The 27,242-nt window shown below is 29.3% G+C and overlaps 1 protein-coding gene across 2 annotated transcripts; it reads left to right on the plus strand.

The window, feature by feature from the left end:
- Positions 1 to 1,110: 1,110 nt before the first annotated feature.
- On the plus strand, positions 1,111 to 16,862 carry LOC100201613 (uncharacterized). 2 transcript variants are annotated; one of them, XM_065799565.1, is made up of 2 exons: positions 1,111 to 1,267; positions 15,595 to 16,862. In XM_065799565.1, the coding sequence occupies exon 2, from the start codon at positions 15,604 to 15,606 to the stop codon at positions 16,795 to 16,797; it is 1,194 nt and encodes a 397-aa protein (XP_065655637.1). In that variant the 5' UTR covers positions 1,111 to 1,267; positions 15,595 to 15,603; the 3' UTR covers positions 16,798 to 16,862. The 2 variants fall into 2 exon arrangements, with proteins under 2 accessions (XP_065655637.1, XP_065655638.1); XM_065799566.1 differs by having other exon boundaries at positions 1,154 to 1,272.
- Positions 16,863 to 27,242: the final 10,380 nt, after the last annotated feature.

A 27,242-nucleotide genomic window follows, 5' to 3' on the forward strand; every position in this document is an offset into this window, starting at 1 on the left:
AAAGTATTGGTTTTTTAAAATCAATTACGGTCTATATAAAGATGTTGCTTCAGGTTTGTCAAAGACATATAAAAGCCTGGTTTTCCACTATACAATATAATCATTACCATTAGAAAACTACTACAGTTATGAAAATTACTAATTTAAAATTGCTTCTATTAAAAAGAGTTAATTTATTTTGATTTTGAATAGTTAGATAGATTGCTTTCATGCCTTCAGTTTAAATTTTATCAGTATGAGAATCAATTACACTTCGGCGGGATGAAAAAACACGCGATATTTAAATGTTTTAGAATTGGTTTTATCTAAAAAGGCGTAAAAGTTGTTTGTTTTATTAAGCGGTAATTCCGGATGTCATACCGAAAAAAATAATTTTTTTTATGAGAAAATCTTTATCACCTACAGAGATATGAATTTTTTTTTTTGAACAATTTTTTTAAAATAGAAAATTCCTTATAATTCCATAACACACTTGTTTATAAATTAAAGATCCATTTACAAATCATAGATCCCGTTAACAGAATATAAAACCAGTTTATAAATTGTATAACACAACCTTGCTTACCAGTCTTATTTACATCAAAAACTCACATAGTTAACAACTTTATTTAAATTAACAAGTTTTCTGGAGCAGATCATTTTTTTTTTATTCTCAAAATTTTATTACTTATGGTTCCTAAATTTTATTTCTAAAGATTTAGAATAGAAGCAAAAAATTAAAAACACAAGTAAAATCAATTTTAATGGTTGGTTCGAGAAAACAGAGGGGAATGATAAAGTAAACAGGACAAAACATTGGGTTTTTAATGGTTAGTTCGAGCAAACAGAGGGGGTTCGAAGATTTTTAAGGTGTTAACTGAAATCAAACTAATCATTTAAAGTGCAGTTAAAAAAAAAATTAATAAAAAGCTGAAAAAAATTAATAATTGTATATAGAAATAAATATTATTCGTTTAGGTTAAGCTCTGAGAATTCAAATGACAACTGCAAAAATCTACAAAAAGTTTAAAGAAACCATTCCGTAAACTTATTATTATTATTTTTTCAAATACATTAATAAATAGTGTCGTTGTCAAAGAAAATAGTCCGTAATCCCATTCTTTATCCGCATTGACAATGCAATCTTAATTCGATTCTAAATTATTTTTTTACCAAGGATTATAAATATCATCTATTTAACTTAACAAGTGCTTTTAACGACAGTTTTTTATTTTGATCAGCATACATTAAAAGGTGCAATAAACAGTAGCTTGGCTGAAAACAAGGAGTAAGGTGTTTTAGAATTTAATTTTAAATGTTTTTTATATTGCTTTACAAAATTTAAAATAAAGATTAATCATGTCTTTAAAGGTTCACTCAAAATAAATTTTTCGTAGATAATTTAAAGTGTAACTATGATTAATCATGTGTTTAAAGGTTCACTCAAAATAAATTTTTCGTAGATATATACACGCAGTTAATTTATATTTATTTTCATCTTATTTTATTATTCTATCATAAAAAATTTAGTTGATAGAATATTGATAAAGTAAAGTTCATCTTTTCAACACATTTTAATTTGTTAACACAACCACACACACACACACACACACACACACACACACACACACACACACACACACACACACACACACACACACACACACACACACACACACACACACACACACACGCACTCACACGCACGCACACGCACAAATAATTTTAAAATAAACTTTTCAGTATTTTTTTCGGATAATTTTTTTTTGCTTACAACTTTTTTAAAACAAAACTTTTAAATCCTAACTTGACGCTAACTTTTTAATTTATCTCTTCTGTTATATCTCTAAAAAAATGTAGCTATCTATTTGTAAAGGAAATTAATTTCCTTTACAACATAGCTACATTTAACTGTATATCTTTAATGATTGTTGGGATAATGGTTCTGTAAATAATGTATTACTAAATATTGTTCGAGTTTAGTCTTAAATGACGGGAAATGACGTCAGGGTTTACAAATATAACAATTTTTTTCTGCTTTTTTAATTTTATGACGGTAAGAAACAATTTAAACTAGAAAGTAGTGTAGTTGTTTTGATATTTCGATCTTTTTAGTATAACATCCAACTCTTAAAAGTATCGAACTGCGTTTCAGAGGTTACAGGGCTCTGAGAATCATACCTCTTATGTAATTTTTTATCTAAATTATCTTTTATTATAAAGCTCTTAAATCAATATTTTTGGTTTTGAATCTACTCCACTGGATTCTTTTGATGCATCTTGGTCTATTTAAAGAATTTTAATTATTGGCGCAAAGTACGACAATAGTGTTTTTACTACTTGAACTTTGTCGACGAGTGGATCTTTTTTCAATTTTTATTTTTCTCCTATAAAATTTTTTCGAATCTTTAGTTAAAAGGCTTACAATGGATAAGTGTTAAAACCTAACAAATGTCGTGGAGCATTTTTAGAGCGCTTGCTTCAAAATAACAAAACCCGAAGTTTGATTTGATTTGACTGCTCTGGTGATATTTGCGACAAGCAAATCAAGCATTGGAAAAGTAACCAAAACTTTCAAGTTAAATGCTTTTCCTAATGAAAAGACCTAGCGGTCTTTCTAAGAAAGAATTTTAGAACTGTTGGAGCAAATGGTCTGCGACATGTTGGCTAAAATCTTAGAAAAGAAAACCTCTCACTTTTAAATAAGTGGCAGAGTTTATTTAGTGCAGTTTTGAATTCGCAATCTATTCAGCTATTCAAAATCAAAATGAATTAACTCTTTTTGATAGAAGCAATTTTAAATTAGTAATTTTCATAACTGTAGTGGTTTTTTAATGTGATGATTATATTACCAGGCTTTTATGATGGAGTATGAGTGTTGATTTTGCTTAGATAATTGATTACCAGGAGATTTTCTTTCTGTAAGGTACCACATATAATTGAAAACCCTAAGAACTACAGTTCATCTGAATTATAAAATTTGTTTGAACATTTGGGTAAACACTTTATTCAAAAAATAAAAATTTTTGGGAGAGCCTTGTGAGGTTGTTGACGTCTACTTTAGGCATTATGACTATTATAATAAGTTACATGCTGCTTGTTTCAAAGCAAAATTGAAATAATTCTTTATTTTTTTAAAAGCTTTTAAAAGCGGAAAAATGCTGTTTTAGTATGCGCTTTCAAACACTTACAGAAGCCACTTAGTTGGCATCTGTAAATTTTGAAATTAAGTTAATCTCAAGTAATCTGTTAATGACACATGTGAGGTGTATCACTTATTGTAAGAAAAGTTTGATAGCGTAATGGATTTGAAGGTAATCAAAGTTAATTAGCAATATTATATAGATATCTTATTATCAGTGTTGACTGTACATATAATAATATGTGTCACGCAACATTAATTGCGTAATTTTAACAGCAAAATAAAGATACAAATAAAATTCGTAATAATATTAGAATAAAATAAGACTGAAGTTCTTTGTTTTGACATTACCAGAATTAACGACTTCATTGGTTAGTCTATTCCACTTATTTACAATCCTATTTGTAAAGAAATGCGCTCTTAATTCTGAAATTCGAATATATATATATATATATATATATATATATATATATATATATATATATATATATATATGTATATATTTGGATGCGGCGGGTGGTTTGATTCAGTGTGGATGTAGTGGGTTACTTACAGATCACTTAAGGTTGACTTAATATCAAAACTTATATATACAAATAATGTATCAAAAGGTGTAATAATATATAAAGGTATTATTTTTTTATTTAAAAATCCTGAAAATTTGTTTTGAGTTCGTAAAATAAAGTTTAATTTTATCATAGAGGATTACTGGTTATTTTATTGCATCAAAAAAAAATTGTTGCGTAGAGTTCAAGAAAATAAAGCAATAAATTAATTTTCGCAAATATAAAATTTTTAATATTAGTTTTATTTAAACAATTTATTTAATATTTTATGCCTTTAAGAAAAACAAACAAGTTTTATAATAAAAAAGAAGCCAGGTTTTATAATACAAATAAGTTATTTTTAAAATACAAATTGCTCCACTGCGCAATGTAAATTCGTCCAACTGGCAATAATAATACTTGCAAAGATTTCCAACTGGTGCAAAATAATGTTTAGCTAATTGCTCTGTGGTCAAGCTGGCATGAAAATCAATAGAGATGTCTAACTACTATAGAGAAAAAACGTTTTTTAAAATTCAAAACGTTAATTTAATTTAAAGCGTTTGAATATTATATGATATCTTATGTATCGTAGCATTATTTTAGATGTCTGCATCTTCACAACTGTCTTTATCATTACATATAGCCATGGCGTAGTAGTTTGAATAATAATACTATATAAATATCTCAAGTTAACCCCAACTGATTTGCTACCGCAAAAAATATATGTTTCTAACCAAAGTCTTAAACTTTGGTAAGGCATACGAAACAGTTTAAACAACTAATCTTTTACAAGAGTAAAAGTTCATATTTCATATTTGAGATTTAAATCTTGTATCTGAAAAACAATGTATTTAAAAAATAGTTTGCACTATGTTTTAATAATTTTGACCAAAAGTATAAACCCCCCTCAATTTGAGAGGGCTGTTTTTAGGACCAAGCTTAGTTGTTTAAGCTTAGTTCATCTTAAGTCAAGCTGAGAACGAGCAGGGCCGATAATCTTAAATCAAGTTTACTTCGCGCTGGCCCTGCTCGTAACACGTTACGAGCAGGGCCAGCGCCAATAGGTGTTACGTGGAGTAGGGCCATTACAATTTTTGCTGACTAAAAAAAGTCCTCGTTTTTTGAAATTTGCCGACTTTCTTGTCTAAAGGGTCTACATTTGCCGACTGACTTGCTTTTGCTTAAGGCTATAGATTTTAAGTCTAAATGTTATAAACCTATTTTCAAAATTTGTTATAAAGTAATGAAAAAAACTTTCGTTTGTTTGTTTTAATTAGGCGAGCTGCGTGTTTCCAATGCTTATAAAGAGATAAATAACAGCGAACAAACGAATAATATTAACTTAAATTCAAAGCAATTAGTATAACAAATACTCTTGGTCTTTGACATTTAGTTTCAATTCATGGTAAATCCAATTATTTTGATCAACTGATTTAAAGTTTGCGAGAGGACAGACTCATACTTCATTAAAGTTTGCGAGAGGACAGACTCATACTTCATTAAAGTTTGCGAGAGGACAGACTCATACTTCATTAAAGTTTGCGAGAGGACAGACTCATACTTCATTAAAGTTTGCGAGAGGACAGACTCATACTTCATTAAAGTTATTTTTGTTATTTTTGCAATTAAATCATGTTGTTTGAAACTAAAAACGAATTTTCTAAATTTTTGTTATTATATTTTTAAGATATTGCTTGCATTGAACTACCAATCAAACGCGTCAATAAAATTTATAAGTGTATATCGACACTTCAATAAAATGTTTAGAAGTTAGAGACAGATCAAGATATAGTTATTTTTAACATTAAAATGTTAGTTATAAACCAGATTTTGTTTAAAGTTTAATTAATCTCATTTTTTCTACTAATATTCGTATTAACCTTTTAAATAAGAAATTTACCGAGTTTTAAGTTTTATTAAATTGAACAATTCTTTGTTTTCTTTCATAAAAAGATTATCATTTTACGCAACATTTTCTTTTAGTATTTTTAGACCTCCCTCAGTTCTCATTGAATACTAAGTAAATACTCCCTTAGTTCTCACTAAGTACATTCTCACCGGTGATAATAGTTACGATAGAATGCTTAACTTTCGGCAATTACTGGTAAACAACAGATATTAGATTGATTGAAAGTTGATATTAGTTTAATTGAAAATTGATATTAGGATTGAAAACTGGTATTTGTAAGGCTGGCGCGGCAGGTGTGCGAATGTGTTTGTGTGTATGTATGTGTATGTGTGTGTGTGTGTGTGGGGGGGGGGGGGCATTCCTGGGATGTTTTCAGCAACATTGTATAGCTGAATTTCAGTGGACTTATGTAGGCATTTTTTTACTATATTGTAGTTGCAGCCTTAAAATATACATACAATATATAAATAAAGCGAGCATGGAAACAACTTACTATAAACACCCAGTTTTATAAAATTCGAACTTTATCCCCAACCAGTGATCTAGTCTAATTTAAAAAGAAAGTATAGTTGAGTAGAAAGTTACTTGCTTGGGCAGTTCGTTCCAGTATTTTGCTGATCATTATATAGTTGTATTTTGGAAGACAGTTTGAAACATATTCAAGATGGTGACTTATTTTAAGATGTTGATCGCGTGACAATGAGTTAATAAATTTTGGTTGATGTATATCATTAATTATATCAAATCGATGTATTAGTTTAAAAATTTGGATAAGATAGCATCGTAGGCGCCGAAACTCAAGTGATGATAGATTTAGTTTTTTTAGTCTTTCACAGTATTGAAGATGTATCAAGCTTGAAGTCCATTTTGTTGTTTTACGTTAAACAGATTCAACTAAAGCTACGTCAGTTTTTAAATACGGGGCCCAAACAGACACTGCAATTTCAAGGTGTGGTAAACACTTTATATAATTTGAGAGCGATATTTTCATCAATTATGGTGAATGTATTTTTAGCATACCAAGAATTTGTAAACATTTGGAGACAACTGATTCAATGTGTGCTCCACTTGAGGTTGGATGTAAAAATGACTCCTAAAACACGCTCTTAATTAGAGCTTCTTAGGCCTTCACTTATACTTTAGTTGTTTTTCAAAAAGTAGCTGTACATAGGATTGATTTTACCAAATGCATAACACAGCGTTTTGAAATGTTTAATTTAAGTAACCAAGTGCTTGACCACTCGTATACTAAGCGTAGACAATCCTGCAGATCAAAGAAATTAGTCTTTTAGAAAATTTTTAGAAAAAAGTTTAGGAAGGTTGGCAAATATTTTAGAAATTTCAGTAAGTTGGGCAAGATCGTTTGCGAAGAGAATAAAGAGGAGCGGGCTGATAACAGAACATTGAGGAACACCACTAAGAACATCAACCCATACAGAGCTAGTATTGTTAATTGTAACGCGTTGCTTTTTACCTACTAAAAAGGAATTAATCCATTGTAGTAGTTTGCCATTTATTACGAATGATTTTAATTTTAACATTAGTCTGTTGTGAGGTATGGAATTGAAAGCTTTAGCAAAATCGAGGTAAATTACATGAATAAACTGGTGCGATGCTAGGGAAGTCGAAATAGTATCAAAAGTTTCTATTTGATTGTTTACGCAATATTTATTATGAAGAAAGCCATGTTGATTTGTAGAATGCAGATACTTATTGTTGATGTGCTTCAAGATTTTATTCTTTACCAAATTTTTTAAAGATTTTGCACGCAACCTAGGTTTGTTAAATAGGTTGATAGTTTTCAGGAGATAGTTTGTCTCCTTTTTTTTTATAGACCGTACTCATATTTGTTAATTTCCAGAGAGTTGGTACTATTCCAGAGCTAAAAGATTCATAGAAGATTTTCGTAAGCGGAATTGCGAAGCTTTTGACACATATCTTAAGTATTAAATTGTGCAAGCCGTCAGGTTTGAAAGACTTGGAAGGGTTTAGATCGGTAAGTTCATTAATAATGTCGGCAAAAGAGAAACCCGAGTAGTTATTATAATTGCATTTAGGTTTAACAACACTTTTATTTAACAATGGAAAATTTTCGGTGCTTTCGAGAGTAAACATAGATTTGAATTGAGAGTTCAGAAGTTCAAGTATATTGGGAAGAGTTTTAGTAATTTACCCAGAAGCATTTTTGAGAAAACGAATTTTATTTTTAATTTTTAGCTGGTTGCTAATGTATTTGTAGACGAGTTTCGGGTTGTTCTGAGATTTTGGTATGAGTTCTTTTTCATTTATTATTTATATTTTAAATATTTCAGCTTTAACGGAACGATTAAGACAATTGTAATTTGTTTTGAAATCTTTATTCTTCCATTTAGTCGATAATAAGAAATTAATATATTAGTACGATAATAAGAAATTAATATATTGAACATTTGATCCGCATTTTTGTGCAGAAATAAAATATCCTAATCGATTGATGCAATAAAGTTTGATATTGAATTATAATCACCTTTGTTGTAATTAAACAATTGAGATACGTTTTCGGGTAGCGGTTCTGAAACTAGGATTCTCCAAGTGATACTCAAGTAACCCTTAGTATTATTACCTAGTATAGAATTAGGAGACAAATTTAAAATAGAATTATTGTTGTAGGTAAATAATAAGTCCAATTTATTTTTGGGGAAACCATAGGTTGTCTGTAATGTAGGGAATGTGATATGTTACGTAAAGAGGCTGTTTTAGTAAATGTTCCAAAGTTCATATTTGTTAGAACTATTTTTATTGAAATATTTAATACCAGCTCTAGACCACTTCATATTCGGGAGATTAAAATCACCAACAATCAAACAGTCATCGTAGGGCTTCCTAATTAAGCTATGAGCTAATTTGAAAGATTCAGCAACATAGTTTATTAGATTAACATCATTTGGTCTATACTTACACCCAATAAGTATGGGTTTATTATAAACTTTTACTGATACCCACACTTGCTCAAGAGGGTTTGTATAGAACTGATTAACTTCGTGAGAGTTAAATAAGTCAGTAATGTAGATAGCTACATCGCGCACCTTGACGTCTGTCAGGGCGATCTTTCATTTAAATTATACCCACCGATGTTTAGAACGGAGTCATTTTGAAACCATGTTTAGGAGACAGGAATAATATGATAATCAAACGTTTTAGCTATTGCAATTAAATTGTTCATTTTACTATCAAGGGATGTTGCATTAATGCAGTTACAATTAACGCTGTAGTTTGTTTTCAGATTACGTAGGTTTTTACCCTTTTATTTTGATTTCGTTAGTAGGAGGGTAAAGGGAGGTTAGTGATTCTTAGGCAGTGGTTTGGAGATTTTTGAGCTTAACAACTCCGCTGCTTCGTATACCGTATCTAAAGGGCAATTTTTTAGATTTATAATAATATTTAATTCCTTATGCTTTATTCTTAACTGATAGTTTAGATATCTCTCAGTCTCAGTCCGATCTAGGCTTATAAAGACATTTTTGTAATCATCTGAATTTTTAAACTTTTTCGCTGATGCAATTAATGGGTTTCTTTCAGAAACATCTTATAGTTTGCCGTTAATTGGTCCTGGTTTAGACATTGATTTAATACGTATAACAAACTTTGGTTTTGCTTCAGATGCAATAGTAGTTAATATGTGCTGAACCGTTTACGTATCGTGTACTTGCTTATCTGCTTCTGATAACTTTTGACTCTTTAATACCATACACAGTTACATTTTTTTCTCGCTTTTCTTTTGTTTATGTTTAATGGCGAATGCGTTGATAACTGTTAGTTTTAACCCAACTGGATTCAATACTTATGGTTGTTGTAATAGTTTGTTTATTAGAATTTTGAATGAGTTTATCTAATTCCAGTTGTTGCTTTATGATTTGCTCTAGTTCAGATATTTTGGCGAGCCATTTTGCAGATTCCGCTTCAAGAAGTTTTTTAATTGCGTCATCGACTTATTTTAATTGAGTTGGCGTTAAATTTGTCATCGCAAATGAGTTTTTTTTTAATTTAATTTAGGTTTTTAATTTCATATAAGTTTAAATAAAATATGTAAATGTAATATATAAATTACATTTAGGTACTATAAATTCAAAGCGTAAATATTTTTTTTATAAAATATAATATTTTTCATAATTTTTTGTTAATAGTAATAATGATAATAGTAATAAAATATTTTATAATCTTTTAAAACCGCAGCAAACAAACAGATTAAAAATTTAAACAAGCACAACGCAGTTTGATTTTGAGCGAACCACTGTAGTTTTGTTCACCGGTTACTTAGTGGACCGTTAGTGGCAGCTGCCAAAAGTGGCTAGCTAATGGCTTACTACTATTAACAGATCGGAAAGTTATCGGCTTGCCTTTTATAGGGGCTATCACTAATGGTCTAATAAGAAACTGATGAGCAAAACTCGAATAAACCGCTAAAAAATGGCTATACAGGTTCACTTTATACCCACTAAAACAATGTTTGCTGGGTTGGTTTTGAAAGTCATTTTTAGCACTAAAATGATAAACTTTTTTTTTAATTTCTTCTGTTTAAATAATGTTTTGAAAAAGTTGTCTATTTACTGTATATATCTTTATGAATATATGGTTATACAAAAATGTCATTTATTTTACAAAAAAAGATGGTTTTTAAATAACGTTTTCGCTATTTAATTCCTTAATATTTTTAGTTTCAAATTAGCTGAAAAAAGTTTACAAAATTTTTCAATTTTGAGAGATTTTCTCTTTAAAGGTGTGTTAAGGGTGTTTATAAGTCTAAGGTTGCGTCATTAGGATGTGCCTAAGCCTAAGGATTTGTCATTAGGTTAGGTCTAACCCTAAGAATGTGTTATAAGGGTTGTCATGCAATTTTTTTAATGATTGAAAACCCAGTAATCTAAAAATTTACATTTGTAAATAGTTTTGCAATAAAAGTTATTAAATTAGATTAATAAAATCTAAAATATTTAAGCTACCAGAATATATGATTTAGAATTCACTTATATTCACAAAAAACTTTTTACAAGAATAGTAAACCCAGCAAGTATTCTATAACGGAATTTCAGTGGACCTATATAGGTATTTTTAGTGGTCTCCTTTAGTTTTGCTCATCGATTATTTAGTGAACCTTAAGCGCCAGCCTCCAAAAACGACTAGCCAATGACTAGCCGTTATTGATTGTATTGTATGAAAGTTATTGGCTGACCAGCACACATTCTTTAGTGGAATTTCAGTGGACCTATATAAGCATTTAAACGGACCGCCGTAGCTTTGCTAATTGGCTACTTATTGAGCCATTAGAGGCAGCCGACAGATATGGCAAGCTGATGACTTGCTACTGTTAATATGTCTTAAAGTTATCGGCTTGCCATTTATAGCGCTGCCACTAATGCTTCATTAAGTAACCGTTGAGAAAAACTCTAACAAACCGCTTAAAATTGCCTGTATAAGTCCACTGCAAATTTACTTAAACAACGTTTGCTGAGAACTTTCACACACACACACACACACACACACACACACACACACACACACACACACACACACACACACACACACATACACACACACGATTAATGAACCATTAGCGGACCATTAGTGGCATCCGCTGTAAATGATCGGCACACAACATTCTAACATGTAATATAGTGGCTATAGCCACCATATCACATGTTGACTATAGTCATCTGCTACTTAGCAAATACTCTATAGCGGAATTTCAGTGGGCTTTTATAAGAATATTGAGCGGTCCACTGTAGTTTTGCTCATCGGTTACTTAGTGGACCATTAGTGGCAACCACTAAAAGTTTTTGAATGGTTATTTATAGCGGCTGACTCTAATGGTCCATTAAGTAACCGATGAGCAAAAACTCCAACAAACCACTTAAAATGCCTATATTACGGGTGATGCGGAAATTATCGGACAAAATAAAAACGTCAATAACTTATTTATAAATAAAAAAACAAACTACTATTAAATTTGTTTTTAAATAAAGCATTTATCTTTTAATAAAAATATATTATTTTTTATATGAAAAAACACCAACATCTGCAATTGATCTCAATTTTGCTCTGACGCCTTTCATATGCGACTGTAAAAAGTTTAAATCAATTTCTTGTAGTTTTAGTTTAATGCGATCAATCAAAACTTGCTCTGTTGAAGCTTGCTAATCTCCCTCGTAAACCTTCTGTGCCAAATGTCCCCAAAAATTTTCAATTGGTCGTGTTTGAGGCACATTTGGGGGATTGGATTCTTTATCAACATGTAATAGACATATTGGTCCATCCAATTTAGAGAATCTTTAGAATAATGAGAACTAGCTTAATCTGGCCAAAATAAATAGTTAAAGTCTCCATGATACTTGTGAATAAATGGAAGAAGTCGTTTTTCTAAACATTCATTAATATAGATTGATGAAATGATCGCTACAGCCTTGGAAGTGCGAAACAATGGCTCGGACATATCAAGGTCAGATATGGCTATCCACATTAATAATTTTTGTGGAAATTTATCTTTTCCTATAAAACGAACACTTTCTGGGCATGTCTTTTTGTTTTTTGTGTAGTATCCAGAATTTCCAGGCATGTTGTCCCCTCCAAAAAAAAAGTATTTTTTGTCATCGATGACTAGAAGCAATTTTGTGTTATAGAGTTGGTTAACTAGTTTCCTGCTTCTTTTCTTTGCCTTTATTTGTTGTTCTATAGTGTATTTTGGAGTCTTTTCACGTTTTTTATATTTAATATTCATTTTTTTTAACTATAGACCATTTGTCGATTGATTTGCACCGAATTTAATACCTATTTTTCTCTGACTGACCCCTTTTCGATTGTTGACAAGTCTCGTTAATTCGGCTTTCTTTTCTCTAGTCCAGGATGTCGGACGACCAGGGTGCTTTCTATCAGAAAACGATTGAACAGTTTCAAGTCTTTTTAGGTTATCATATGTTGTACTTCGAGCAAATCCTTCTTTTTCAAAATGATTTACGATTATTTTTTTTTATATTAGGTTTATTTACAAAAAACATTTTTAGTCGCTTTCGAAAAGATTCTCGTTCAGCTGCATTTAACCTCATTTTAAATAATTGTGTTTCAAATAAGAAAGTTTATATTTTATAGAACGTTTATGCCTACGCATAAAACCACAAAAACTAATTATTATGCTCAAATAATGAAATTAGGATTTGTCCGATAACTTCCGCATCACTTGTTAGGTCATCTACAAGTCTACTAAAATAATGTTTGCTGGGAATGCGGCAATAACAAGTCAGTATATCATACAATCAAGTTTAGCAACAAATCTCCATTATCCTCAAAGCTTTCTTTTCCCCTAACAACGATATTGGCAACATTTCGATCATCCACCAACGTTGCAGTAATATAACAATCTTTATGTGTTACTGGATTAACAAATAAACCATTGGCGTGTAACTACTTATAAATCATATTTAAGTAAACATAGCTCATTAAGTACTTTGTTTCTTTAGTTTTTATTAATTGTTTATTGTAAATATAAACCATATTGAAGGAGTTCTCTTAGCGTTGATAACTCCGACCCAGCAAACATGCTATAGCGGGTTTTTAGTGGACCTATATAGGCATTTTGAGCGGACCGCTGTAGTTTTACTCATCGGTTACTTAGTGGATCATTAGTGGCAGCCAACAAAGGTGGTTAGTCGATGACAAGCCACTATAAAAATGTCGGAAAATTATCGACTTGCCATTTATAGCGGCTGCCACTAATTATCCACTAAGTAACCGATGAGCAAAACTCCAATTAACCGCTAAAAAATATCTATATAGGTCCACTGCAAATTTACTATAACAATGTTTGCTTGGGATACATGAATACCTTTTCGTATAAATATAGAGAAAGATATGACTTTTTATGATTCAAAAACAAGTAGCTTGATTAAGACCTATGATTAAGTAGCAGGTTTTATAACTTGCAAACTTTTTGCCTAAAAATTGTTTTATTGAAATAATATATATATTTTTTACATACAAACATAATATAAAAGTTATTTCATAATATGACATCTTTGAAAAATTGACAACTTTTAATCGTTTTAATATCACATATAATTCAAAGTGTGTAAACGTTTGGTCGCGTTAAAACTAGCAACCAGACAATCTCTAATGGCCTTATCATAAAAGGACAAAAATAGACTTCGACAAAGCACTAATTGCAACAATTTTAATTACAACTATCAAAAATGAATTGTCTATAAAAAATGTTTGTCTTTCTAGACAATCATTTTAAAAACGGACACTAAATGAACAATCTCGATTTTTTAATGAGGTATAGAAGATCTATTTAATATATAATTTGGACTTATAACGAGTAATTAAATTTTCACTGCAGCATCGTTTCAAAAACTGAAAACGAGCACAAAATTAAAAATACAATTTTTCTAACAGAAGTTCATTTTTTAATTTTTTTTCCAGCGTGTGCTGTTGATTAAAAAGTTAATGTCTATTTAAAAACCTCAAAATGGACTATTTTGTGCTCAATTGAAGTTCATTAATTACTCAGTTCAGTTGTTTTTCAATTCTCAGTGGATGTGCGTGAAAATTTATTTTTGAAAATGCCCTCTCCAGTTTGGGATTACTTCAAAAAAGTTGAAGGTAAGTTTATCATTTAAAAAATTTTCCTTAGTCACTAAAATCTTTATCACCTTCAATAAAGTTATTTTAAAATATGTGATCAAGGAGTTGTCCTTTATAAAATGTGGATTAGTAAGTAGAAGATTCCAATAGGTGTTAAAATTTATTTAGGTTTGTGAATAAAACAATAGTGAAAAAGAAAAATGTTTTCTACTTTCATTTTATTGATGAATCTGACTATGATTGGATCTAAATTTTGGAAAATCAACTATTTGTGTAAACATTGTCATATTCCGTTTTTTTAAATTTGTCACCATAAAAGTCATTTTTACCATGAAATAAAATTCAAATATAATGTATCGTATATTTTCTTTTTTGTTTCTAAGGGATTTTTTGGGTAATTTAGATTTTATTGGCAAAAATCAATATTTCTGGTTTTATGAAATCAAGTAAATTTAGACAAAATCATAGACACCAAATAGACAAAAAATTATGCTTTGTAGACTTATGAAGTGAAAATTATTTTTTAACTGAGCAATCTTAGGACACCATCAAAAATTTGATAGACACAACAAGGACAAAAAATTAAACATTTGTTGTGTCCATTACAACATACAGAATTGTCTATGTCTGTGTTGTAAGTCTATCCATAGACTAGTCCTGTTACTAGTTAAAACATACAAAAAAATTAACCATGAATACAAACACTCTTCAAGGTAACTTGAAATAAATTGTTTTAGTTTTTCAGTAATAAGTTTAAATATTTGTACATATATTTTATTTTTGACACGCCCTAACACACATTTTTATCCTTAAGTTACGTTAAAACTTTGGTTTTTAACATTTTTAAAGCAAGGTTAGCAAGGTTTTTAAATATTTTTAAAGCAAGTTAAGGAAGGTACGGTTCTAAAAGAAAAACGCTTATAAATTGGGTGAGTGTGTGGTGGGGTGAGTGGAAGAGGACTTAATTAGCATAAACATGCTTACCCAGCTAGCACACATACGTTGGTAAAACTTTAGAACAATGTTGCTAGTAACGTTGGCACAACATCGGTCGCCAACATTGTTTTTTATATCATTTTGGTTACAAATGCTACGTTGCCAACAACAAAAATCGAACGTTAGCACAATATATATATATATATATATTATTATTATTATTATTATTATTATTATTATTATTATTATTGTTATTATAGAATTATACGTATGATTTATACATATAAATATATATATATATATTTATATATATAAATATATATAAAAGATATATATAAATATAAATATATATGTAAATATTCATATGTATTAATATTTAATAATATTTTATTAAATAACACTTCTCCAATACGCTTTATAGCAAATTTGATTTCAATATTCTTATCTTTTTATTTTTATATTTGTCTTAGCCTATAAAGATGTCTGAAGCAAAAACAACGTCTCAAAAACGCATTACTTCTGACGATTTGCTGGCTCTTCTAGATAAACAAGATGAAAATTTAGATCAACGAGATATGGTAACAAATAAAAATGGTCGCAGCAGGCCTAGAAGCATTGGTCCGGGATTCCAAGGAATTTCTGGTAGCTCTGATGAAAAAGTTGAAGATTTTAAAGCAGTTCTTAAAAATAAAGTCGTTGTCGATAATAAAATCTCAAACGAACAAAAAAATGTCCCTGAATGGGCCTCCAGCAAAAGAAACATTGATGTGAAAAAAATTGAAAAGAAAAAACATGAAGGAGAAGAAAAGAAAACCCCAGCATGGGCAAACAAAATTAATTCAACAAAAAAAATTATTGATGCAGAAAAGGAAAACAAGAAGGATAAAAAGCTTAACAGTATGAAAACACCGGCTTGGGCAAACAAACTTAACAGTACTCGTGCTAGCATTGAAGCATCAAAAGAAGAAAAAAATGACGAGGCAAAAAACGCACCAGCGTGGGCTAGAAAGTTAAACAATACAAAAAAGTTTACTGATGATTCATCGCCAATAAATATCAACACATCTCCTGCTCTTAATAAAAATCACGTTTCTAACTCCTCTGAAACGCAGTATGAAACTACAGCGACCAATGACTCTGAACCGATTCCTCCAACGGATAAACAAGAAACAAAAATGCACTCATCAGCACATTCAAAAGAATCTCTACCTGAAGAAAAACCGAAAGATATTAGGCAAACTAGAGAGCCAAGTCCTTTATTTGACTCTGACACTCAAATTTCAAGAGCAGATCGAAATCGGAGTCCAAAAAAAAACTCTGAAAGCTTGCATATAGAAAAAGAATCAAGTCTCGAATCAAAATCTGAAACACGTGGCCCTAGAAAAACGCGGCAATTAGATTCAGAACCAGAGATAGAATCACGCAGGCAAACACGACACGATGAAGTTGAAGAGAACTCTATAAGATCTCAAAGAAACCGCAATACTACAGAAAACGACGACACAAGCCAAAGACGTAGAAATCGAGAGGCAGAAGATGAAGACGAAGAAATAAGCAGATCAAGTCGATCTCGAAGTTTGCGTAACACTGAAAGAGAAAAAGAAGACGGAGAAGAAGATGAAGCTCGGGCATCTCGACGACGAGCATTAAGAACAAGAAAGCAAGAGGAATAATATCTTTTTTAAAATAGCTATTTATTACATTTTATTATTTAATAATAATTTTTCATTATTTTAAAGTTGTATAACATTATTATATATATATATATATATATATATATATATATATATATATATATATATATATATATATATATATATATATATATATATATATATATATATATATATAATATATATATATATATATATATATACATATATATATATATATATATATATATACATATATATATATATATATATATATATATATATATATATATATATATATATATATATATATATATATATATATATATATATATATATATATATATATATATATATATGTATATTATTGTTTGTAAATATTTAAAAATAACTAATTTGAACACGGTAAAATTTGATGTTAAAATTTTAATTAATAATACATCCACTTTGCCTTGCATATCTTTTTAATTAGCTAAAAATGACTTTTACTTGATACTTGCATTTTTTAATGTCAATATATCAAAACGTAGCATAAAATCTATAATTTTATTTTATTTCCAAGAAAAAATTTAAAATTTTAATAAAGAACCTTGCATGTTTATGAAAAATTTCCATAAGTTTTCACAAGTTACTTACAAGTATGCCTTTCATACAATTATGAAAAGCAGAAAAAGTTAATCCTTCACTTGGGTTTTGACTATTGTAATTATAATGAAAACAATAATAGAAACAAAACCTATTGTTATTGTACATATATATATATATATAAATATATATGTAAATAATCGGTGCAAACAGCTTATTTTTTTGTACTAATTCTCCTTTGTTTTGCGCAAGTTTTGTTAAGAAAATTCTCCGTTGTTTTTTGTAAAGAAAATTAATAAAAGTAATCAAAAACATTATAAAATTTCACAGTACTGGCCTTTAAGGTGATGAAAAATTTGAAAATGTAAAAAAAAAGGCTAAACATTGTTCTCTAAAAAAAAGTACTTCGCATGTTTAGACAATACCTAAATAATATTAAATGCGAGAAGAAGAATGTGAACTTTAAAAAATACTTTTAGAAATTAATAAATAATAATAAATCAATAAATAGTTATACAACACACGACAATAGTTATTGTAATTTTTTTTCATCAAAGCTATACAATAGTTATTGTAACTTTATTTTTTTAAACAATACAATATTTTTGCGGTTTAATTGTGTTGTGTTATTTTTTATTCTACACTTTTAAAAAATCTGATAAAAATTTACCGACATCTTTTAAAAACTTTAAAAACACTCGATTTCAACTTTAAATTTAGCACAGAAAACACGAAGAGATATATTCATAGATTAAAAAAAAAACGTATACTTATAATTTCCTGGCTCGCAAGTGGTTCTTTATTTTTATATATTTCTATCAGATGATGATAGATATGATATACTATGATTATTGTAAGACACAAAGTATCCGTGGTTAAAACCCCACCTCGGGGCAAGTTTTTCGACATCGGTTAGGAAAGGGAGGCGTGAACTTCCAATTAAATGCTCATCCGCGGTGCTCTGTGATAAGACCGTAGGACTTCTTGGGACACCTAAATAAAATTCAAAAAAAAAAAAAAATACTATGACATACCTTAATAAAACTTTGTTACTCAATTCATTGCAACATCGCTTCCAACGATTCCACATTAATAGTATTCAATTGAGAGTTTGACACTACCTGACCATTTTGCTCCTTAATTTAATTAGAGAAAAACATACATATGTTATAGTGGAATAAATATATTAAAACTAAAATGGACTACTTACAAGGCAAAAAACCAAAAGAATTATTATAAACTGCAAAGTTAAATAGAAAAGCTTTTGATGAATATGTGAAAACTTTGAATGGGCAGAAACGAGGTGGAATTCGAAAATGTTTGCGTACATTTGTGGGTGAAACAGCAGCTTATGAATATCTTCCACATAAGCTTATAAAAATATCTTATACTTATGGATTATTTTATTATACTAATATAAGGATTGCAGAAAAAGTCAAAGAAAAAACTCAAACTGACATCCATCAAGTAAAACCAGATGAACTTCAAATACCACCAGAACTGGTCATGACATTAGCAAACGAAATTCTTGGTTATTACTCTAATTATCATACTAAATCCAGTCTATTATATATATATTATATAATATATATATTATATAATATTATATATTATACTATTTACGTAAAGAATTATATATATATATATTATATAATATATAAACTATTATATATTATACTATTTACTACTATTTATTTACTATACTATTTACTACTATTTATTTACTATACTATTTACGACTATTTATTTACTATACTATTTACTACTATTTATTTACTATACTATTTACTACTATTTATTTACTATACTATTTACTACTATTTATTTACTATACTATTTACTACTATTTATTTACTATACTATTTACTACTATTTATTTATACCATTTACTACTATTTATTTATACTATTTACTACTATTTACAGTCTATTATATAATATATATAAAAGTATATATTTTATATAATATATATACTATTATATATTATACTATTTACGTAAAGAATTAAGACAATTAGATACCAGACGATATTGTAAATTTAGAAAAAAGTGAAGAAATGAACAAGATTAGAGCAGTTTATAAGAGTGAACGGAGTGCTAAAAAAGTAGATAACACCTTTAAAAAGATAATTAGAGAAAGACAATCATAAGATAAATAATTCTTAAAATTTTTAACTAGAGAAAGGCAATTATAAGATATATTATAAAATGAATAAAATTTATCAAATATTTATTGTCCTTATTTTAATATTTTTAAGTATTTTTATATTTATGCTCATTTTATTTTCTCCATTAACTGTTGCTTTAGCAAACAATAAATCATGTTGATGTAACACAACCCTCTTGGACCATTAAGCAGCAATCTGAGCTAGTGATTAGCATTCTTGAGCAAATGCTCGGCAAACCTGAGGAACCAATTGAAAATTGCTAAGTATATACTTAATAGTAAAAATAGATAAAGACAAGCAGTCAGAAGTAAAAATGAAATCAGAAAAAAGAGTAAGGGTTGGACAGATATCTGCTGCAAAGTAAAAAGAGAAACAAGCTGCTCTACAAATTGAGCTTGAAAAAGTAAGAAAAAACTTTTAAAAAAAGAAAAAGAAGTTGAAAAAAGGTTGAAAAAGAGGTTGAAAAAAAAGAGAAAATCCAAGAAATAGATTTATCTCTGAATACATGTTTGTTTGTAGGAGCAGGGGTTCTCGGTGTAACTTACCTTTTAATTAAACCTAAATCTACTCCTCTTCCAGTTACTCCAGCACCTGAACCGATAAATAAAAACCTGTTCAGCCTTAAAGAGATTGTTGAAGTATTTATAAGGCTCTTCTCATCGATAGATATCGCTGGATATCTTGTACATTTTCTAAGTCATTATTAATTACATCAGTTGGCTTCTTAATTTGCATTTATACTTCAACCTGTCTGAGAAATATTTCCTCGAGAACTTGAAACTCGTTAGCGGTCAGTTTGCCTCAATAAGCGCACGAGATATCCCTTTTTGAATACAAGAAATTGCTTCTGCAGCTAATAAAAATAACATGTGAAAGCGTTTGCTGCTGCTGTTATATTTTATTTGCATTAAATCAAACATTGCATAAATAACTCTACGTCAAGCAGCAGTTGCTGCTAGCGTAATGCTTACAGGAGCAGTAACAACAGTAACAGCAATAGAACCTGTAACAACCCCTGATAAAAGTCCAAATTTTTCACTAGTGGTAGCAGCAATAAAAGTTTTAAAACCTTTTTACGTTTCATGCTGAATTCATGTTAAAGCAATATTAAAACGCCATGTGCTTGGATTTTCTGGCATTTGCTGTAATGGTTTTTTAACCAGCACAGGATATAATTGTTTTTCCATAAGTATTTATATATTCTGTTTATTCTTTAATTTGCATCAAGGCTTTTGTCTAGTTTCAAAAACAAGAAAAGCTTCAGAGAAACTAATTGCTGTTCCATTGGGTTTATAAAACTTAATCTGGAGTTGGTCAACTACTTGATAAGGTTGGAGAGCGTGCCAATTCAAATTATTTGGTTCCCATACATGGTAAGTACTCGTTTCCTCAGTTTCAAAGCGCATAGTTTCCAGTATTCGTTTTGGAGATTCTTGGTAAGTTGCAGTGTTGCTTGCCAATTTGTCAAGTTCCAAAAAGACCAATTGAAATGCTTGGAGAGGCTCGCCCACCTTGCCATACCATAATTTTCAAAGGGGCCAGGGTAACAACATCAGTTTTTGCTTTGTCTTATTACATCTGTCCAACAAAATCTGTAAAAACACTGAGGTATAATAACATCTGTCCAACAAAATCTGAAATTTCATTGATGTCTAGTAACATCTGTGTAAAAAGTATATGATTACTACAGATGTAGTTGCATCTTTTAATTATCTAAGTATAATAAAATCTGTGCAACTGCATCTGGAGATTTGACAGATGTAGTTACATCTTTTAAATTGTATTAAAAATAGCTGCAGGATTTTATGAAATTATTAAATAATAATTTATTATTTTAACTACATATAGTTACATATATGGTTTTTTTCAGATGTAGTTACGTCTGGAAAAATAATTTAATATAAATGCATTAATCAACCTTTTTTTTCATTTAACCATTGTTTCAACCAGATATAGTTACATTATAGGAATTTTTCAGATGTAGTAACATCTGGAGGAAATTCCTTAGATGTTATTGGACTTGAATCTCTGAATAGATTGACATCACTTACGGGTTTTTTAATGTGTAAGTTACAATTGAGTTGCTAGTCCAGTAAACTGTATATGATGGAGAAATTTTGTATTTTATTACAAATATATATCTTTAATAGGTAAGAGCATTATAAATTGCAATACCTATACCCCCTGCTGCAATAAGAGCTGTAAGCTGCTCTCTATAGTTGTTGGTGTCAATATATATATATATCAGTTTTGTGTCTGTTGGTTTTGTGTCTTTTGGTTTTGTGTCTTTTGGTTTTGTGTCTATTGGTTTTTGTCTGTTAATTTTGTTTCTGTAGGATCAACTTTTAATTTTTTTAACTTTATTTAAGCTTGTAAGACCAAAATCTGTTGCTGTAGCTTCCAAATCCTTGTTATTTTACTCTACTTTTGTGTTAGTTTTTTAACTTGAATTTGATGGTAATAAATAAAGAACTGGAGCTATACTAAAGTTGAGATTTGAATTTGCATTATTTAATATGCTTTGATAACAGTTAATATCATCACTAAGATATTGTGCTTCTTTAGCTGCTGAATCTGTACCAACAATAGATGATCCAACAGCCAGCTGAGCGCTAATAACACAGATTTTGTATGCTAGTATGTAATCTGATTATGCTCTAACTCCTGCAGAAGTAAATCTTTTCGTACTTTCGTCTCTAGAATTTGTCCTGCTGAAAGATTTATTATTTGAATTGCTCCTGTTTTCCTATCTTGAGCTAAGCGCCTCTCGTTAAAATGGTATACCCAAGTCTGCAAACCAATTTCAAAATATATTAAATTCTTTTCTTATCTCTGTTTTTTATTGCTTTTATTTTATCGTTAACTCTTTTTACAGTAACTTGAGCTGCACGTTCTTTGCTCCCTTCTTCAGCAAGACGATCACTTGTACTTTGTACTTTTCTTCTTATGTTGTTAACTTATATTTACGGTAAAGCATCGCTAACCGTAGTTACAATTTTATCTAAAGCAGCAATAACTTGTACCTCTTTTTCTTCAAAAAACTTTTTAATAGGTGTATTAATTTTATCAACAAGTTCATTAACTGTGTTAAGATCTGCGTCAGATATCTTTGGGTATTTTAAAAACTAAATCTAAATCTCTAAGCATATACTGCTGTATATTACTACCATTCGAAGCTTTAAATTTTCTTCCACGGTTTTTTGTTAACTGGGTTCTGTAATAATTATTTTGTCCTCGGCGCTCTACCTTCAAAGAAAAGATTGTCCTCAAAATAGTGAAATTTTCTCCTTATCTATTTTCTATTTATTTTAAAATATTTTTTTCCCCAATAATTTCAAGTCTTTTATAAAAAACATCAAGTGTTTTTATCATTTTAAATTTTGTAACTAGATCATTATCTTGAAAAATAGTATTTTCTTTATTAAAATTGCCATCAAAATTCTCTCGCTCTCTTCTAAGAAATTTTTTATTCAGGTTCATATGAAGTTTTTTCTTTAGGTTCATATGAAATATCTTCTTTAGGTTCATATGAAATATTTTCTTTAGGTTCATATAAAAAAATTTTCTTTAGGTTCATATGAAATTTTAGAAAGTTCTATTTCCATTTTTTGGAAAGCTTCACTTGGATAAATATTAACAAATGATGTTTCTGCAGTTCCGTCGGGGAGCAAAAGATCAATTTCGCCTGGGTCAATAGCTTCAGCCATCTTGTCAACAACAATATATTAGATAGTGATCCCACCTCTAAATATAATAAAAGTTAGTTTATCACTTCAATTAAGTTATGGTACTTTGTTAGACCCTCGTTGTTACCTCACTACGGTGTATGGTGTCCGGAGTTAAAGACAAATCATTACCATTAGTTTAAATCCAGCAACACTTGTAAATCCATCAGGTCAAACTTTTTTAATTCGTTTTCAAACTTTGTCACCGTCCATAATAGTTGTACCTGGGTCAATTTGTTTGCTTTACGATGTTGCTCTCACTAGAGGCACAGACCTTACTACAAGGCTATTGCTACAAGCAAATCTAGGTCGAAGCATTATTATTAAACTTACAATAAGAATGCAAGGTCAGGAAATTCAAAGTATTTTTAACTATGGTGATTATTGGAGTGTTCGAGATTTGTTCATACCCTCATCAGTAAGATATCTTCCTGACTGATTAATGCAAGGTATTTATGACCAAACTGAGCAAGTTTATTTAACTCTTTTGAGATCTGGATCTAGTACTGGTTAACAAATGGAGCTAATGCAACAATATCACTTGAGTTTGGATGAGGTCCAGCTCATTCTGGTTCAAAGTATTGCACGCCTCTTGATTTTAAAATGTTTAATAGTCGTGGACCGTTTCACCCTTCATTGTTTTCAGATCAACTCGAATATGAAATAGTTTTCTCTGACCGAAGTCAAGTTATTATTTCAACTAATACTTCAGCTACTCCAAACTATGCTTTAAATAATTTAGCTCTGCAATATGTAGTTGTTGAAAATGAGGAAAATGCTCATTTTCAACAACTTCATATTGCAGAGCTTATTATTCACCTTTTGGTCTTTCATTCGAGCGAATTTTTTTTCATCGACGTGTGCAAAGAGATTCAACTTAAACTTTATACTTTTTGATGTAAATATTGCTTTCAACTCGTTGAAATACGTTTTAATTTATCCTTCCAAATCTACCTCTTTCGCAAGACAACCAGAAAAATTAAACTCAATGAATATTACCAGAGCTGATGTTTTAATTAATGGGCAGTCTAACAGACTTTATTCAAATGGATTGCAACTTTATCATCTTGTTGAAAAATCTTACCGATGCCTTAGTGGATCAGCTCGCATTGTTAGTACTGAAACTAATATGCTAAATAGTGAAGATGGTTTTCAAGCTGTAACACCTAATGATTTTTATTTTAGTAACCAACAATTTTTTACACTTGTTTTCAGAAGCTGTTCCGATCAACACTTAAGTGGGCCAGGAAACAAGTTTAATAATACAGGTGATGACATCCAAATACTTATTACTCGAATAGCGAGGACTGGATAAGTAAGTACTGTTGTGTTCCTTGTAATGGATAAAATTTCTGGGTTCGATGGAGGTCGTTTCTCTTAAGTTTCATGTTAAAGTTTAACTAACAAATCTAATTAGCAAAAATTTTTGCTAAGATATTAATCGTTTTCTTCCCCTCCATGGAATGGTTGTTTGATAGTACTGAACCATGGAGGGAAAAAAGTTTTTAAATGGGTATCAAAATGTTTTCTTGAGGTGGGTATAAAAAAACTTCCATTTTACTACTACTACATTTGCAAGCACTGAAGTCTTATCTGCTCTCTTATACTACAGAATTTAATTTTTATATAGTTTGTATTGTATTGTACAAATAATTAATTTAAATTTATTTTTATAGTTTATGTAAACAATGATAATATAGCTGATATATCTATGTAACTGATTTATCTATAAGGATTTAATATTAGACATTTACTTCAAATCACTTAACTTCTCTACTTAAAAATTTGGTAATCAAAAAAAAAAGATTTTTGTTATGGGTGATTTTAAAATGTATCTGAGTTGCAACAAATCTAACCCTGTTTTTATGTATTTTAAGTCTTTAACCACTTACTAACTAAAGACTTATATAATCTTACCATCACGCATAAAGGCTAAAATAAAAATGCTCATTGATAACATGTTCATGAATTTTCAATTGTTTTTATCAACAACAATATTAACACGCTCCTGTTCATTCACAGACGCACTCTAACCTATTATCTCAGATAACATGGCACAACTTATTAACTATTGCTTCAAAAAATTTAAAAAATATATATTTATTGAGAAAGTTTTTTTAATATCAACTGCAAACTCTCCGTTAAAAATGATAGTGTTAATCAATCCACGGCATTTAAAAATTTGGTGATATCTTCGACCGACATGCTCCCTGCAAGATGCTAACCAATCAATAAGCTTAAATTAAATCTAAAATTAGGATGAAATGGAATACTTAAATCTATTTGAGTAAAAGAAAACCTCATAAAATATTTATGAAATCAAACAAATCTATATTAAAAATGACACTTTTTCAAAATCTAAATTTTATAAAAACAAAATCAGCAACTTGTTAAAACTTAGTAAGTAAACTTTATAATATTTTTTTATAATATAATATTTATAACTTTATAATCATTTTTAATAATAATCTAAACAAAAATTAAAATTACCGTAAAATAAGGTGAATTTGGCCTGGTAGGTGGCTCTGGCTTATAAAAATTAGTTTTAACTTTTAAAAACTACTTTGTACTTTTGCAACTTCTTCCAAATTTAAGTTATTTAAATTTATCTCAAAAGTAAAGTTATTCTGTTTATTTATTACTTAGATTAATTGCAGTTTGCGGAATTATTATTATATTTTGTTGTTTGTTTATTAGAGTCTATAAAAATTGTGAAATTTATATGTTGCAAAATTATGAGTTGGTTGGAAATGCTGTTAATACTTGAGAGGGTTGTGATATTATAACTAAGAGTAGATTTATATAGGATGAGTTTATAACATTTCTAATTAAAAATAACTTTAAGTGAAGTTTATGGGGTGGTTTTGGCCACAACTTGGGGTGAATTTAACCTATGTGAACAAATGTAACTATTTGATTTTCAATATTATTTTTTGATTTATTTTTCAGAAAATGTTGTCTATAGATAAAATTTTAATGATTTAATTTTCAATTTTGGTTTTTAGGACAAAATAATAATTAATAACAATATTTATATCAAAGAAAACATGCCAAGAACATTTAAACGTGTTGCTGGGAGTCGTGATTATATTCCATACACCCAAGAAACATTAACCAAATGTTTAAAAGAAGTAAGAAGTGGTAATATAACACAAACAGATGCTTGCTTAATCTTTAAAACTCCTCTATCAACAATAAAAAATAAACTAATAGGTATACATAATAAAAAACCAGGCTGTTGCACAATATTTAGTGAAATTGAAGAAGAAATTTTTGCAAACTATGTTATAACTATGTGTTCTTTTGGATTCTCAGCTGACTGTTATAATTTACGAAGTATTGTGAAGTCTTATGCAGACCGTAAAGGAATGTTTATTTGGCAATTTGCAGAAAATATGCCTGATATTGAATGGGTAAAATCATTCCTTAAGAGAAATAAACAATTAAGTGTTAGATTTGCAAGTAACATTAAAAGAAAGAGGGCAGAGGTAGGCACTGTTATTATTAATAACTTTTTTGATAATATCTCTCCTGAACTAGCAGGGGTTTCTCCATCATGCATTTGGAATTAAAAGGAAACTAATTTAACCGATGACTCTGGTAATAAACTAGTAATAACAAAGCCAGGATCAAAATATTCTGAGAGGATCATAAATTCAACAAAGTCTGCTACATCTTTAATGTATTGTGGTAATGCAGAAGGGCATATCCTTTCTCCATATATTGTATTTAAAGCAGATTTGATGTGGACAATTTGGGCAGAAAATGGACCAAAAGGATAATTTTATAACCACTCAAAGAGTGGATGGTTTGACTCCAGTTGTTTTACAGATTGGTTTGAATCTTTATTATTACCTAAACTTAAAAAAACCTCTGGAAAACATGTTCTAATTGGAGACAATTTGTCGTCACATATAAATACATATGTCTTTGTGTGAAACAACATTAAGTATTGCGCTTCCTCCTAACTCCACATATTTAATGCAGCC

Source organism: Hydra vulgaris, chromosome 06 (genome assembly GCF_038396675.1).
Source record: "Hydra vulgaris chromosome 06, alternate assembly HydraT2T_AEP".
NCBI lineage: Eukaryota > Metazoa > Cnidaria > Hydrozoa > Anthoathecata > Hydridae > Hydra > Hydra vulgaris.

What these genes read in the sequence shown, in the direction of transcription:
- LOC100201613 (XM_065799565.1), top strand. Translation starts at nt 15,604, where the DNA reads ATGTCTGAAGCAAAAACAACGTCTCAAAAACGCATTACTTCTGACGAT.